The following is a 17151-nucleotide window of genomic DNA, read 5'->3' as shown; positions in this document are numbered from 1 at the left end:
AGTCATAGGACAAAAAAAGGGGGTTAGTGGGTAACAGATTGTTGTAATAAGCCATAAATCCAGTGTCTTTTATTAAATCCATGATTTTTAGTGTCTAGCAAAATTATATATTGTCTTTTGAAGGTGTTGTCCAGGTTTCCTTTGAGGATGAGGATTGAGAGGTCAGATATGAAGCGATCACTTTGTGAACAGTGATATGGAGTCTGTATCTTTTATCATTTTTCTGTGTGAGTTCATCTGAGAGCGTAGTGTTGTCTGGGTACAGTTTTTAAACGTGATATCCAGTGTATATGACTATGTAGTTGGGATTATAGATTTAAGGAACAATCCTGAAATACACCTAAAGTGTGCTTATGAGAAGGCTCAGACTTTATTTGTTGGGCAGAGATTATGTGCCCAGGCATTATGGCCCCAGCAACTTTCAGTAAAAATACAATTGAAAAAGTGTCTTTTATTCTCGCTCTCTGTAAGGTACCTGTACAAAGACACCTGGATCAGTGAGCTCACTTCTGACCCTTTTCACCATTGAGGAGAGAATGACACAAATTGTTCCCTCTCTCCCATGGTACATGTATCAGCTGGTGAGTTCTCACATCTCAGCCAGAATAACGAATTCAAAGATTATGGTAGAATGCAGCCATCATATATGGTTGGTATTACTATGAAGAACACTTGTGTGGATGAATGTGTGGCCATACACAGTGTTCTTTGTATATTAAGCATCACTAAAAGAAAAACTGGTTTAATACATTTTAGTTAAAAATCTATTTGTAAACGTTCCAACCAAAGCCATTACAAATTAGTTTGACAAGACAGGGTTTAAACTAACATGCATGCTACTTACAAAATAGTAACAGTATTTCTACAGGTACCCTAGGGAACACCTGTGGGGTGGGATGGGGATTTTTAAAGCATCCATTAAAAACCAATCAGATTTGCAAACCGGCCATGTTGATAGAATTGTTAAATGTTGGTGATGGAGGAACCTGGAGTGGTTGAGCTAAGCCATAACCCAGCATTTTTAAAGGAGAGCTTTTAATGGTCTCAGAAGCATTTATGCACCTAGAATCCTGCCAAACCGTTCTCACAAACAGGACCTTGAGCTGATATAGACGCTGCAAGGAAAGCCCAAATAATATTGCTTCACTGAGGCATTGTCGTACCTTGAATTTAGAATTAAGAGTCTAGAGGGAATTTTAAATACGACACCAGCCTCTTTCAAACGAGCCCCTTTCCTTTTCTTAATTGATCCTTTTGGTCTGGAATCCAACCTTGCTGTTAACCTGGTTCCCATCACCTTGAATAGTTTTTAAATTAATATAATCATTTCAGGGTTTCTCAATGCACTTGTATTTATTTTTCCAGCATGCTCTTGCTACCTTTCCATCTCTGTTCATCACCGGTTTTGCCTTCTAATACACACAGATTGTTCATCCTTGCATAACGCGATCACCAGGCGGGGCCAAGAGGGAAAGAGGTGCTGGGTTTAATCAGCCTGTATTTATGAAGAAAAAAAAGCCTTTTGCCATTAATCTTAATACAGCGGGAATACTTTCCTATTAAAAAGACATAAACCCGACAGATTTCCAAAGCGTCTCGTTAACTACCTGCACACCCACCCCTGCTCTCTGGTGTGCATTTTAAGTTTGGCTATAAATTTTTCACCCGTTGTCAGCAGGGTGCTTAGCAGGTTTCTTCTTACAAATTAGGAAGTGGCCTCTACCAGGATCGGGGTGTGTGTGGGGTGGTGGTGGTCTGGAACCGGTGTGCGTGTGTACGGGTTGGGGGGGATCTATGCGGGTGGAAGCGATCTAGGCTGGGGTTTGAACGTTGTGCTGTTGCTGATCTTAAAGGCAACTGGGCTTGTGCTGCCAATAAAAGAAATCCTGCGGGCGATCAGCAGCAGGGACACGTCTGCCCAGTTACACCCCTTCCTCCACTTCTGGAACGGCCTAGCACATTTTCCCTTTCCTTTTTCCCCCCCCCCCCAACCAGCAGCACCCTCGCCGCTTCATTTCACCGTTTGGGACGCTTTGCTAACTCCATGTCTTACCAGAGGGAGGCTTTAGGCGAGGGAGGCTTTAGGCTTGGATCCCACAGCTGGGCCCTGGGCTGTGTCGAGGCGGGCAGGTAAGGCACCGCTCTTTCTGCAGGCTGCAGCTCATCGCTCTCTCTGACAGCTGCAATCCTGCTGCTGGGAAGCATGCACCGGGGAGGCTCGGCTCGGTGTGGGTTTTCCATGCCTCTCAGGCCTTTGTTTCCATTCTGCTTGTGTAGTTTGTTTATAAGTTCTGTAATCAACTGGTGCATTAGGGGAGCTTCCCACGGAGCCCAGCTCCACCAATCCCCCCCCCTCCGCTGGACGGCCAGCCCGAGGGTCTTGGATCTCGTTCCTATTTGAAGGGCTAATCGGTGTTGAACGAGTATCAAAGCCCGGACCAGCCACCATCGCTGGCATGTGGGGATGGGGGGTACGCTCCCTCTGCATTTATGGCGGGTTTTCTCTCTCAAGTCACTGACTCCCCACTTTAAATAGAGCCGGGTCGTTCCCAACGCCGTGCACACGGGCGGGGAAGAGGTGAAAGATGCGGCGTGAAACGCCTGCCCGGCGGCCAAGACTTCTGGAAAGGGGCTCGCCGCTTCTCTGCTAGCAGCAGGAGAGGGACTTACTGCCAGACAGATGCACCCCGCGGCTGGCGGCTGCCCGGGAAATGCGGCTGCAGGACGGTCTGTTCCCAGCCCAAGGTAAGCCCGGCAGGGACAGACGCTCTGGAGGGGGGAAAAGCGAGAGCAGGGGACGGGCGGCAGAAATGCCCGGCAGGGTCGCTTCGGCTTCTCTGCCCGCCAGAGACTAGAGCCCACCTTGGAAGTTCTTATAAACGGGGTTATGCTGGGAGTTGGCTCGCTGCCGACCTGCAGCTGCGGGGTGTCCTGCGCTGGAGAACCGCGAGCCCTGGGGGTGAGCTCAGCAGTGTCCCAGGACCGGTAAGCGCAGAGCTCCTGGGACGCTGTGTCCCTTCTGCCAGCCGCCGCTCGCCCGCCCGCCCGCCTTCCCAGAGCCCGGCGAGCGTGCAGCCAGCCAGGCCCGTGCAAGCCCCGCTGTGCGTGCATTGCCCCAGGTGCACGGAGGTGGAGGTGAGGGGAAGCACCTGCAATGCACGGGAGCGCTCATTAAACCTGTGCGAAGCGTCCCTGCACCGGCCCCCCTCCCCCTGCCTTTTCTGCTCCCCAGAGACGGGTCCCGGGCACACGGTGGAAAGCCCTAAGCGCGCCCGGGGCAACTTTTGCAGAGACCTTTTTGCCCCGGGAAGCGATGGAGCGCTGCTAACACGGGCAGCGGGGTCTCCTGCCGCGCAGGCCGGCGGAGCAGCGCGCACACAGACGGTGGATGGGTCTGGGGGCGAAGCGTGTTTAGCCGGGCACTGACTCCGAAATAAAGAGACGCAGCGACTCCCAGTTTGTGTGTGTGAAAGCCAAGTCCCCCCCCCCCCCAAGAAATCAGGCAGCAGGTAAAAGTCGCCCCCCTCCCCATATCTGTTTCCCCCTTTCTCTCTCCCAGGCAGAGATCTGCCAGGGTGCTGCTAATGCATGCCAGGGGGAGCCGAGAGAAACCCAGTTGTGAACGAACCACGGCTCTCCTGGCCCATCAAACTCATCCTGGCCGGGACGGGCCGCCTCAGCCGTGCCGTGTGTGTCCCCTTATCGTAGGAAGCAGGGTTCTCGGTTCTCACCTCCGCCGCAGGCTGGGGGCTGCTTTGTAAAGTAAACAAGGCTGGCTGGAGCCGGGGGAGGGGAGATGGCACCCAGGCCCGGGTAACCCTTCCGAGGCCCTGCTGCTGCGCTTGCAGTCAGGGAGAGGGAGCCCCATTTAGCAAACGGGAGATTTATGGCTGGAAATGTCAGAGCCCCCATTGCATTCTTCTCCCATCCCAAGGCAGACTTGTGCTCACAAGCCCCCTGCACCGTGGGCTGCAAAAATGCAGTAGAGAAAAAAAGGGATTCCACCCAATAGCCATTTTATTTTATGCACACACAATGCGAGGCCAGGCAACGCTGGCCGATTAACTTGTTCTTGCTGCAAGTATTTACTGCTCAGATCTGCTTATTAGCCCAGCTAAATGTGTCTCCGGCATGTCTGTTTGACTTGCTGGAAAGAGGAGTTCTTGTTCGCTTTAGTTAGATTGTTTCAGGGAAGGCTTTAGTGATGAGGGGCCAGGGAAAATGAATCCCCCTTATTCATACAGCAAGCAGTCTTTATAGCAAAACCCATCCAAGTCCTAGTTAATTAGCTCTCCCGAAGAATACATTTCCACTATTTACCAAAGGCGCCGGCGAAAATGAAGTAAACTCAGTTTAAAAAAAAAAAAAACCCCCAACAACAACAAAAAACTAGAATCCGATTTCAGAAGGAAACAAACATAAAAAGGAGCCCTGTGCAATATAGTTTTGAGGGAGCGAGCGACCAGGACCGCATTGGGGGAGAGAATTCGCTAAGAATAAGCCTAAAATCATTGTAAGCAGCCCTCGGGTTCAAATTCTCAACCTTACAAGCAGAAAAACCAGGGGGGGGAAGTCTTTGATCTTCGAGATGAAAGCTTTATTATTTTTTTTTTTAAAAGCAGCAGCTGAGTGCTGCACTCAGAAGCCTTTCATAGCCGGGAAGGTTTTTACATGAAGGAGGTGCTACTAGTGGTAGATTTCAAAGGCTTCTTATGCCTCTGAATCGCTAAAATAAAAAAAAAAGGAGTAAATAACTCTAAACCTATCAAAAAGCAAACAAGTTTCTGGCATCTCTCTAGTGTCCCACCGGTTTTGGCGCAATATAGAAGGCAGAGTTTAGAAAAATCTAGGGGAAGGAGTTATTTTCTACATGAAACAAACTAATTGTGTTCTAACGTGAGTGTGAGTATTGTGTAGTCCCGTATTTAAACACAACCACCTCCTCTCCTGCCTGTGAACCACAACGGATAGTCTTAAAACCAGCCCTGGTTGTATAATTTGTATTTACAACCGGGGTAAGTGATTAGGTTTCTGCTAGGAATTCTTCCATAAAAGCGGATTCAAACAGCAGCTGAAGATCAGTATCATATCCCAGGATCTGGAGAGGGGAAATAAGACAAAGGAGGTGGGTGCCTCGGAAGGTAAATGGGCTTTGGCTTTTCTGGGAAAACAGGGTAAAGACGGCTTCAAGGTTGGAGTGTCCTTTGATAAGAAAAAGGATTTTGTCAACCCAGCTGGGAATAATCGTGTTTATTGTACAGTGCATCAAAAAGCAACCCAAGATTTCAACCGTAGAGAACAAACAACAGCAAAACAAAAGAAAGTCTAATCTAATTAACACCGACTAGAACAATGAAGGGAGGGGGGGGAAATCCCTAATGCGCTTTAATTCAGTTGGGTTTATGTTGCAAAGACAAATACAGATCAGGTCGGCTGGTTTGAAGGGCATGCGTGCCTTTGGCAGAGAAAAGATCCTATGACTCTGGATGTGAAAAGAAATGGACTAGCTGAGCTCCACGGAGTTTCTGCACAATCAGTGAAGAAAAAGAAAGTTTAACAAGTCGAAAGGGACGAGAGCTGGCAGACGAGGGGAAATGGTTGGCTTGGGGTTGGTTCTACAGATCTGAAAGTAACAGGAACGCCAGGCATTCTTTTTCTACTTTGAAAGAAACCAAAAGGGGGCAGAGAAAATGGCTCCCTCCCTCCGCCTGATTCGAATCCTGGATTCAGGGGTTTAAACAGCTGGGGAGAGAAACATTCACGGACACACAAGATCGCTCCCACAACCCGAGTTTTAAACGTAGCCATTTAGGAAAGCGGTGGGAATCCGGTCTCCGAGCTGAACTCGGCAGCTTTCTGGACAATGTAACTTCATTTGAAAGGGATTAATTACTAACCTGGCAGGCGGCTGATTGCACGCGGTCTCTTATATATTGGGGAGGTGGGGGAAGCAAAGTTTCACAGGCAAGAAAGACCAGGCTTTTTAGAAACGTTGTTTTCTCTCCTGCTACTCCACCCAGCCTACAAGATGGCTCCCAGCTGGTATCTAGCAGTCAGACTGCACCAAAAGCGAGGGGGGGGGGAATCCTTAATTCAATCCAGGATTTCGCTATCAGTGGCAAAGATCAAGGCAATTAAATATTTGCTACAGGATAAGACTGCAGTTGGCGATGGTGAGCTAGATCTTATGTATTTTTTTCCTAGGAGGGAGGGAACCCCCCCCCCCACACCCAGTATTGTTTACAGCGGAAGGCAGCCAGTGTTCTGGGATTTGCTTTGCATTTTTTCCCTCCATAACAACATCTCGCACTCTTAGTCTAGGTAACCATTTGATTACATAAAACGCTATTAAAAATAGCTCCCAGGTTTGTTCTTGCACTGAGAGCTGACCTAGGACATTTTTCTTGCTTAAAGGTTTGGGGTAGCTGACAAAGGGGGGGGGGGAGAGGAAGATTGATCAACAGAAATCGCAGCTTTAATGAAATGCAGATTCCCTCCTCCACTGATGAGAAACACACTTGAAAAATGCAAGCGCCGTTGGCAAACGAAAGGACAAATCGGCAGAATTTTTATTAGCAACTAAATGATTTATTGCATACATACCCCACCAGCACAATTACAGCGTCTTGCAGGATCCGGGTGTGAAAACATTAAACATTTATACAATAGGCTTTTAGAGCCCCATGAAAGCGATGCTGCCATTATTTTTCCCCCTTTGGTCTATTAAAGGCGGACCAAAAAAAATAAAAAAAAAATAAAAGTGAACCCTTCGGCATCCAGGAGTTGAGAAGTCCAGAGATCAGTGTTTTTGGAGCGCGCTCGCCTGGCTCGTGAGGGTGTTTATTAGCGGTGGATGTATTTTGGAAAGTGAAGTGGAAGCGGGTCGAGGAAGAAAGGTCTGCTTTAGGGACGCTGTCACTCACTGCTGCTCCAGCGCTCATTCAGAACCGCTCCGCAGGCTGTGCAGGCTGCCCAGCACCCGGACTTGCATTCATTTTCTTTGCACTAGCCTCCCCTCCCCCCAGGCCCCTCTCTCTGCCCCCCTCCCCCCCCTCCTTCTTGTTGATCCTTCGGCTAATTTGGGATCAATCCACTGTTGATGATGAGTCCCGCTGAACGCGCCGTCCTTTCACCGGGGGTTCAAGGCGCCGGGGTGATATTTGGAGGCGATCTTCTTTGCTTTAACGGACAGGATTGCTTCCCCCCCCCCCCGTGGCTCATTACTGTTTTGGGGAAGGGAGGGGTCCCCCCTTCTTTCCCCTCTCCTCTCTCCGTGCTCTTCTGTTTCCAAAAGAGGGCAGCCTCGAAACCAGCTCGCTCCGGTTTGGCGATGGGCAACTTGAAACTATCCGACAGGGCTCGACTTTTTTTTTTTTTTTTTTTTTATTTATACTGGAATTAAATTCGATTTCCCCTCCCCCCCGCCGCCCTTAAATACCCAACGGAAGAGAAAAGAAGAGTTTCTCACTGCTCGACGAATTTCGAGACGGGGAGGGGGGGGAGAGGAGGTGATTTAAACGCCTAAAACCTCCGGCTTTAAAAAATAAAAAAACCAAACTGCAGAGCAGTCAATCCGAATCTGAGGTGCAAAACAAAGCTGTGTAAAGCGGCTCTCAGGAACCCGCCGCGCTGGTGAACCATTACGGTATCAGACTAGCCTGCCAGGTCTCCTTTGAAGGTTAAAAAAAAAAAAGGCACAAGCGATGGCTCGCTTGCTGATGATAGTGTAAACGCTTTTTTTTTTTTTTTTTTTGGGGAGGAAGGCTGCTGAATTTCGAGGTAGGGTCTCCGTTTACACGTGGCCGTGTCTCTCTTTAAAACAAGGTACGTTCACCTGCCCAGGCGGGGGAAAACAACAACAAACCGACAGCGCCGTGTGAACACGGATTGTGCTGAAAGAGGCATTGTAACAGCAAATACAAAGTCGTTTGGTTTCTCTCCCGTCCCCCCCCCCAGCTAGGGCAGTCTACCGAGGCAGTTCCCTGCTTCTCTGCACCCGTTTTCTCCCCCCCAAACAGATTTTTTTTTCCGGGGGGAGGAGGGGAGTGTCTTTGAAACGCAGCACGAAGTGGAAAAACCAGAGCCAGGAATGTTTATTTAAATGGGGGGAAGAAAGGGTCTCGCAGGAGTGCTGCAGAGAAATGCAAATACAATGCCATGGCAGTGGGGATTTCTGACCACAGCCCATTGCTCTTTAATCCTGTTTTCAGCTCGGGGTTTTTTTTTTTGGGTGCGGGGGTTGTTTGCCTTTAAAGGCGCTTATAAATGGACTATTTACTCTCCTCCGACGTGCATTTATTGTGGGATGATTTAAAGCAGCAGGGCTGCAGTTCGCTCTCCGTGCCCGCGCCGGGTTTCTCTGGGCACCTCTGTTGAAAAGGTTACGCACACACTCACCGCCGGGCTGCAGCCCCTCGAAAATATTCAAGAGTAGCTGGGGGGGCTTTAGTTACAGCCCCAACTCCAGTTCTGTTCCCCACTCGCTTCCCAGGCCTTTCCAGAAACACGTCCTCCCTGGCACCGAATTAAAGCTCTGGGTGAAGAAATCATAAACAATCCGGATCTAAAGCCAGAGAGAGCTTTTTAAAAACCAAGCGGGGAAATTGTTCCCAATCGAGCTGAATTGAGCCCAAGCAACTGCAAAAAGAAGGGGAGGGGGACAAACCCCCCCCCCACACCCCGCCCTGCATTATTCGCCCTGGGTGCTGCAAGCTTGTTTTTCAACCAGAAACTCCCCCCCCCCTTCCCTGAAAACATGGAACTTTCCCTAAGTGCAGCGTTTTCGTTAAAAAGAGCGAAGCGAAGCGAACTGAGCGGAGCTGTAGCTACAACCACCTTCTATTTTGATCAGTCAGCCTAGACCGGGGGAAGGGCCGGGGAGCCTTGAAACGGCCCCTTAAAAATTCTCACCACCCGTTCGGATCATTCAGCCCTGTTAGGGCAGCCTGGAAACCGCTCGAGTCCTTGGTCCATAATTGGTTTCATAGGAATGGCTGAGGGCCAAAGTGTTTACATGAGGGTGAGTGGCAGAGAGAGCAGCCAATGGGACACTTACTATGAAATTTTGGCTGGCCGGCTAGGGAGAGGGGTGGGACGGGAGGAACAATGCTTGTTTCATTGCTAAAGAGGGTTTTTTTTTTTTTTTTTTTTTTTTTTTTAAGATCCAGCGAGAGGAACTTGAAAGGGGGTTTGTGTAATGTACCTTTTCCAATCCCGGGCTGTATATGGAGATTGTGAATTCTCTAAGCCGGCGCTACCTGGATTTTATTAAAAAGCAGGGACCTCGGGAGCAGGAAAGCTGGATTTTAAAGGCAAGCAGAGAGATCGGTGCCTGTGCTCCTTTTTCTTTCAGGGTGGAGGCGCGGGTGAGACCGATTTATGGACTAAAAGGACATTTTTATACCAAAAAAAGGCCAGGCGGGCGAAAAGGACTGTTCTAGCTGGGATCTAGTTTCCGCGAGGGCAAAGAGCTAAAGCATGCCAAAGAAGAGAGCTGAGTAGCGCCGAGAGGAGGATTTTTCCGGGCTGCAGAGGTAGGAGTCTCCGAATTTCTTTTTGCTGCCAGTTAACTAGTTTCTGTTTGCATGGCTGGTGAATGGCTTTGCTGCAGGACCAGCTTCCCCCCCCCCCCCGATCCCCTCCAAAAACCTTCCTGTGGTCTTAGATTTGCTTTCACCCCATTTCCCTTACTTAAAAGCTCGCCCCCCCTTTCTCCGCTCCCTCCCCCGACAAAGAAAACCCGAAATAAAACGAAAAGGAGGTTTCCAAAGTGACTCCCCAACTTCTCCTGCGCTGATCCCGGCTTGGGAAGGAGGGAAGAGAGAGACATTTTATGGTTATGGGCTGTTTTTAATTAAAAGCAGGAATGCAGCCATTTTAACTGCGTTTAAGAGGAAGGAAAACTAAGGAGCTCTTGAAATTGGACCATTGAAAGAAGGCAGATCATTAACACCCCCCCAAAAAGCTAAAATCCGGGGTCAGCTGAACTTCTCCATTTTGTCATCTAATGTTGGTTAATTCCACTGGACAATAAAGGAATCAGAGGTGGGTTGTTTTTTTTTAATGCAGCAACTCCCCCTGGTTAAAATGGAAAGCGTGTAGCTCAGGGTGGCCAGTGTTATGGCTTGTTTTTGTTTCGGTTTTTAAAAAGTACATGTTTCATCTGGGAACCGGAGTAGCGCTGGAGACCCTGCTAGAAAAGCTGGTGGGGTAGGGGTAATTAAAACCGGCTTCAAATAAGAAGCAAAGCCGGTAAGAAAGCGAACGTTCAATGGCTGGGGGGTTTTGTACAGGGCGTTTCATCTTTAAATGATGTGTAGGTTAAAGAGGGGAGGAAATAAACTGAAATGATTCCAGCTAATGCTGAGTGTTTGCTCTGGAGAGAGGACCCTGGAACACAAGAGAATTCTTCACTTGAGCTGCAAACCCGGTTCGGCCACCTTTTAAACCCCAGCGATGGGAATGAGACCATGTTACTGAAAATAAATATTTGCAGGGGGGGAAACAGCTTTCAAACACTCTGCTCGCCTCTCCGACCCCTTTTCCCTCAGTACAGAATAGGTGTCTGGACGTTTGAACTGGAAGGATCTGAGGATTTTACGAAGCAGAAGAGGGTGCATGAACCAAGCGCGTTTTGTGTAGTGTTGACGAGTCCGGCTTTTTACAACCAATTTCACTGGCAGACAATTAGAAAATAGTCCTGGGTCTTTTTTTAGTAATTCCAGCAAGTGACAAGGAAATGGAGGATAATCCCGTTTCTTATAAAACTGTGCCAAAAGGCAGCCCCCTCTCTAGTGAATCTCAGTTACCAGGTTTGGGGGGGGCTGTTTGTTTTTTTAAATCGTGGGTCCAGTAAGAAATCCACGTTCACGCACCATCTCTTTTAAATGGCGCAAGACACCCCGATTTAGACGCAAAATAAGACACGTTTCCAACTCCCCGGCTGCGTGTACAGACTGGAGAGCCCCCCCCGGGCTAAAGAGTTACATATTTCAACCCCTTTCAGCATAAGATAAGCAGGGAAGGTGGCGGGGACATTTTAATCTCGGAGGAGGGGACAAGCTCCACGGGTTTGTCACCGCAAGTTGGTGAGTGCGGGCAATGAAGTAGACTGGAGGGGCTGGCTTCACCCAGCTCTGATGATTTGTCCCAAAAGATTTGAAAGCGCTGGGGGAATCTGGCAGGGCTTGCTGGGCCCCCTCCCCTTGGCTTGGTTAGAGGACGGGGGGAGAAGGGAAGGTGCCTTTAGTGAAATGCAATGCAATGCTCTCTCTGCTCTTCTTGCCACCAAGATATCTGGTTCTCCCGGGCCATGCTGCGGCGTCCCCGTCCTTTCCCCACTCCCAGGCCAGCTCTTTCTGCTTCGGTTTAAAAAAAGAAGGGATTTCTCTCGGGCTGGGGGGACGGGCTCGATGGGTGTACACCATGGAGCCTGCCTTTGCCGACGGGACGCCGAGGAGCGTGGGGCTGGGGCGGCTTGGCTGGGCGGGTGAATGCAGCGGAGGGACGGTAACCCCCCGTGTGTCTGTCTGTCTGTCTCTTCCCCTGCAGGGCGCTCGTCTCGCCGGGACCGCCAGCACCACACCGCCATGGGCCGCTTTCACGCCTTAGTTTTAAAAACCATCTGAGCCGGGGAGGGGGGGGGGAGGAGAAGGGGGAAGATCAAGTCAACGCGAAGCCCGCCAGTGGATGATGGATGGCAGAGATTTTGGGCCTCCCCGCTCGCTCCACGTTCCCCCTCCTCTGCTGTCCGGGCTGGCCATGGAGAGTCACCGCGTCGGACCGGCCAACGCAGCCGGGCGCATCGCTCCATCTGCCGGCCACATGGCAGCGGGGCTGCCGGCCCCTCTGGCACCGGGCAAATACCTCGCGTCGGGCATCAACATCCACTCCCACCCGGGTAAGGCGCTGGGGCCCTTCAGCCGCCGGGCTCTGGGGGCGGGAGGGGGGGTGATTTAAAATTCGGGGGGCTCCGCTCCAGCCCTCCTGGGACGGGGCGAAATAGATCCAGTCCCATTTTTTCCTCTCCCCGAGGAGGAAAACGGCTGGAGCGTGGGATGTGAAAACTAGGGAGGCGTTTCAATGTCTGGGGTTTTTTTTATTTCCCCCCCCCCTCCAAGAAACTGACCTGAAATGGGGCCATCGACCTCTCTCAAACGCTCTCCCAGCCGATGCAGTTGTGTATTCATGCCTGTGAAACTTGTCTCGTGGTTTCTGGCTGTAAAGCAAAACCCTCAAAGGCTGACAAGGTTTCTCCCACCTTCCTTGATTCCGATCTCTTCTCCCCCCTCGTTTTTTATGTGTAAAGAATTCTTTGCTCGATTACACGGCCCCCAAAAAACGATTGATCCAAAACTGGAACCAGGGCGAAATCTCGCTTTTTTTTTTCTTTCCGTGACCGGATTTGTGTTGAACCCAAAGGATCATCACCTTGTTTCAAGTCTAAATCTCCCCAAAATGTAACCGTGCATCATATTTTCTAACATCTCCTCCCGCGCGCAGGCTCTTTTTAAAAAAAAGAAATCTGGATTTTAATTGCAAGAGTTTTTTTTTTTTGCAAGATCGGTCTCTGTTTGGTTTTCTTGGCGTGTAGATGATGATTTCAGTGAGTGGGAATCTGGGTGAAAATGTGCTTTTCAGCTGACTTGCAAGAGGTGCTAAAAGATGGGAGGGAGACACAGCGAAGCAGTTTTCACCCCCCGTTTCTGAAGCAGGGTAGTTACATAGTTTAACACTCTTTGTTTTGCTAAAGTCTGTTTGTCTTAGCAGTTGAGAGCGCCTCTTCTTTCATTCCCCAGCGTCTTCATGGCGTCCTGGGAACCTCTTTAAATTTGGCAGGATTTTTTTTTGGGGGGGAAAGGGAGATTCAACAATCTCAAAAGAAAAAAGTAAATTGTTTAATAGACACCACCTGGATTTTAAAAATAAAGGAAACTGGCTTAGAGGGAAAGAAGCAAAAGAGGTCCGAGCTGTGTTTGCATCGACTAAAAATACCCCCAACAGGCCAGATGAAGCCAACATTGTTTAATTTTAGCAGCCTTATTTTTTTGATTGCATGGCGGCGGGGGGCGTGTGTGTGTCCCAGGAATGCAAGCTCAGAATATCAGCTCCAGCCTTCCCCTCTCCCCCAGTCATTTATTGTCAGGGTTTTGACTCTGAGCTACAGCGGCCCTCGATTGCTTTGGGGGTGATTCGAGGCAGATGAAAAGTTTTAGTGTTTTCAGAAATTCCCTGCTCCCAGACGTGCCTTTTATCCCTTGGAGGGAGAGGGGTCCACAGAGGGGAGGGAAGGGGAGTGGGGGGAAGGGGAGGCAGTCAGAAATAACAGCATTATGAATCTCTGGGGCTTGCAGAATGTCCAATTTTTGCACATTAGCTGAGAATGCATTTTTGTGGTTGTGTGTGTGACTCCGTTAAAAGCTGAGTAGCTGGAAGTGATTTTATTTTTAAAACTGTAGACAGAAAACTGTTGTGTGGAGGGGGTTTTACTCTCTTTTAAAGAATCAATCCTTTACCAGCCTGATGGATGCAATTTCTAAAGTGCTGTGGGGCTATTTCTTATTAATACATAAAACTTACTCTGATGTGCCTGCCTTCTTCAGATATAAGAATTTAAACAAAAATCCTAGGTTAATAAAGCTGCAAATCAGTCTGCACATGTACCAGCCACATTCGACATTACAAATATGTGCTTTTCAGATCCTGGTTTCGCGTAGCCTGTGTTTGTGGACTGAATGCTTGCAGTCCAATATTCAGATATTTCTGCAATTAAATGTCTTTTTTTCTGGGTGTGGAAAGGTGACTCTGAGTTTACTTTAGGCGTGGGTAGGGACAAGTTTTGCAATAATAAACCTGCTTTTCTCTCAGCCTCATGGAATGAATGACTTTGAAATTTGCAGACCTGATTGCCAACATCTGCAAAGAAGGAAGCAGTCCGAATCGAGGGAAAGATTTATTGGTTTTAGAATAGGTGGCAGTGCCAATTTTCCAGGTGCTAAAACAAGAGGTGTAAAATGAAGAGCAATAAAACGAAGCACATGGGCAAACACCTCATTTTCCACCACCTCCTGCTAAGGCAAAATGTAATCTTTCTAAAATTGATCTCCCTGCCTAGACAAACAAATTGAGCCTTGTACCAGTTTTTAGTTTCGTTTATTTTTAAAAGACGTACAGACATTTAATTATTTGCTGGGGAGGATGTGTGCAGTTACCTTTCCAACCTGTATTAATAGCTGCTACCGCTCCTTTTTATTTTATTTTATTTTATTGCCTCTTGCTTGCTTGGGCTGTCTCATGAAGTAATTGCTTTATGTTTACCCACTGTTTCCTCTAACTGATCCCAGTGGCTTCTACAGAACTTGCGCCTCTATGGTGCAAACATTGTCCTTTGAAAAGGGGTTCAGTTCCAACTTCCTGGAGGCTGGAGAGCCAGTGGGGAGATCTGCTCCTCGGCTTTATATAAACGAATTTACTCTTCCCTTTCTCCATAAATTCAGATTTGACATCTAAGCCACCTCAAAGATAACTCCCCCGGCAGCCTTTCATAATTTGTTTCCCTGCACCCCTTCACCAATTCCCTATTAACCCTCCCCTATTAATAAAGCTCTCTCACCAAGATTGGCTACAGGATGGAGTGGTAATTCCCAGCTAGGCTAAATTGCATTAAAAAGATATGTACAATTAAAAGTTTAAACTTCCATTATACTGTGGCGGTTGGTCGACAGGGATATTTTACGGCTTTAACAATTTCATTTTAAATGATGATTACTTCCTGCTATTTAGTGGCCTTTTTTAGGCTGTCATTTTAAATGGTTGAATGAAGAAGGGCTAGCATTTTAACAGCGCATCTTAAAATCAGTCTTTAAATAATGGAGGGCTGAAGAAAGTGACTGCTGAATCCCTCCCCCAAGTCATCTTAAACTAAATTCATCCCTTTAAGAATGGCGTGATTTACCATGCTTCTGGATCTAGTTCTTTTAGGCCATTGACTTTAAAATTCTTTACTCTGTAGCTTTTCTTTGTTAGAACACCCTGAAATGAAGGGCCAGCTAAGAGATTTGTAGGCAGCTGTTTCTTCTCATATGTATGTATTTTTCATGTGAACTTTCCAATAATACTGATCCATTGAATATTTTTTTTGGGGGGGGGGGGGCGGGGAGGGAGGGAAGGAAGGAGTGGGGACAGAAGTCCTTTTGTTTGTCTGACACAGTACAGTGGGGATTGCTGCCGTTCTGGGGGAGGAGGTACTCACTAGGGGCAGTGAGAAGGTGGAACTGGCTTCTCTGCGCATCTCAGTTGGGGTCTGGCAAAATGCAGTCCATCCTAGTGATTCTACATTCCCTCGATTCTTGGCTCGTTGGAGGTGGGCAGGTTGTTCATGTCGCTTTTGGATGGCAGAGGACAGGATGGAGATGCCAGCCAGGCCGTAGCATGGCACCTTCCTAAGGGTCCTGCTACATGTCCATGAAAAGAGTTAGGAGGAGTATGTTATGCAATGGAATCTCAGCCGCAGCAGCAGAGGAGCTTGGCTAGACCAAGTGTCCTTTAAATAACAAAGAAGGTAATTCTGATGAATGATGCCGGAGTGCAGAACCCTTTAATACGCTAGCCTTTCATCTCTGGAGACCCGGGTTCAAAAATCTGATGGGTTATTGTTTTTTGCCTTAGGTCACAAGTGAAATGAGTTTAGTGGTCTCGGCTTAATCCACAAAGCAATTTTATTTCAGAACAAAACCCAGAGTTAGTGTGTTACTATTGGCAATCTCTGGGTAGGAAAAACCTGAGACTGAACAGCCTGGGCTGATGCAGGACCATGTTGATGTCAAGGTATATGAGAAACCTGGTCCATCACCTGACTATACCAAAAGGTACCAAATTCCCTGAAAACAAAACAAAAAAGCCACTGCTTTCCCCCAAGTATTAGGATATTCTTTTTCTTGATGTGGGGGGTGTGTGTGTGTGCGCGCGTGCATGAATATAATCTAGTAAGTGCCCTTTGTAGGTACTGCTACATTCTGATCTGAGGAACTTGATTTTCCAGTGTAGTCCACTAAGGGTTTCTTAATCCACAAGAAGGCACTTAAATCTAATGGCAAGACAAGTTCTATATTAAATAAAACTTGCAAGTCCACCAGCCAAAGAAAAAGGGCCCAGACTGATGGAAGAGATGCTTTTATATTTCCACGTTAAGTATTTACATCCAGATATAGGAAGTGTGGGAGTTGAAAGTGGATTGGTAACTGATCGGTACACCTTTATTGTGATAGTAAGTACGTGCAGCTGATTTTCTTGCCTGAGTATGAGACTGAGGCCTGCATACAATTTAAATTTTTTGCTAGCATAGCTACGTGGGTTAGGAGTGTGGGTTTAAAAAAAAAAAGAAAAGAAAGACATCTCATCTGAAATAGTGGTGCTGGCAAAAACCCTGCGTAGTTGCAGTTATACTGGTAAAAGTGCAGTTTTGCTGATATAAGCTGCATCTACATGAGGAGTGCTTTGCTGGCATTGCATACAGGTATAGCTGTACTGGCCAAACACTCTTAATATAGACCTGGCCTTGTCCTCTTTTCTGCCTGTTAATTGCCTATCACACTGTTAGTGCTCGACAAGTGGTAAGAAGAAATAACCCTGTAACCTCTAGGCAGAGTGCAGCACGTCGGGATTGGGATGTGGACTTTAAAGTTAGCCAGTGCTGTAAATTCAGCTGATCAACTCTGTAGTTCAGCACAGGTATTTTTGTCCTTGTGATACATTCTGGGAAAATTTCATTGTGTTCAATGAGGAAAATGTCATTGTGTTCAATGGCCCTTGAAATCACACTTCCCTCTGGGTAGCGTGGTGGGTCTGATGCTGGAGGGTTGGCTTGTAATATAAAACGTAAAGGGATGGTAGCTGCCAGAGGTTGTATTTCTCCCTCACGTGCCCCTCCCTCCAGCCTTGTCTAAACTAGGCATTTTGGACACAGACTTACCACCAGTGCAGCTCCACCAAAAGCAGCAAAGGTGGTGGAGAGAAGCACTTGTGCAAACAGGGCTCCAGACCACCGCGATCTGGATCTGCTCTGAACGGGCTTATATGAGCTCATGCTTGAACAAGTCACGTGCAGCCCTGTCTACATTCACGCTTCTGCTGCAGGAGCAGTACAAGTGGAAA

The 17151-nt window shown here is 48.0% G+C and overlaps 1 protein-coding gene and 1 long non-coding RNA gene across 11 annotated transcripts in view; one reads left to right on the top strand and one right to left on the bottom strand.

Moving 5' to 3' along the window:
- Positions 1-750: 750 nt before the first annotated feature.
- On the bottom strand, positions 751-2547 carry LOC137144074 (uncharacterized). The gene is made up of 2 exons (XR_010917317.1): positions 2054-2547; positions 751-1495 (listed from the first exon to the last, which is right to left on the bottom strand). It is a non-coding gene; the product is annotated as an uncharacterized lncRNA (long non-coding RNA).
- A 71-nt stretch (positions 2548-2618) lies between these two features.
- TNRC18 (trinucleotide repeat containing 18) overlaps positions 2619-17151 on the top strand; it is a 94830-nt gene continuing 80297 nt past the window's right edge. For 6 of the 10 annotated variants that reach the window (XM_067534216.1, XM_067534213.1, XM_067534215.1 and 3 more), the window contains exons 1-2: positions 9094-9533; positions 11551-11899. In XM_067534216.1, coding sequence (XP_067390317.1) covers positions 11689-11899 — 211 coding nt within the window. In that variant the 5' untranslated portion in view covers positions 9094-9533; positions 11551-11688. Of the gene's footprint in view, positions 2746-7629; positions 7646-9093; positions 9534-9863; positions 10045-11055; positions 11088-11550; positions 11900-17151 lie in introns of those variants that run through there. The other 4 variants (XM_067534207.1, XM_067534208.1, XM_067534209.1 and 1 more) reach the window with 4 other exon arrangements.

Source organism: Emydura macquarii, unplaced genomic scaffold (assembly GCF_026122565.2).
Source record: "Emydura macquarii macquarii isolate MOO-44397 ecotype Brisbane River unplaced genomic scaffold, CSIRO-AGI_Emac_v2 contig_3390, whole genome shotgun sequence".
NCBI classification, from domain to species: domain Eukaryota; kingdom Metazoa; phylum Chordata; order Testudines; family Chelidae; genus Emydura; species Emydura macquarii.
The sequence above is the reverse complement of the archived record's forward strand: the minus strand, read 5'-3'. Positions and strand labels throughout refer to the sequence as shown.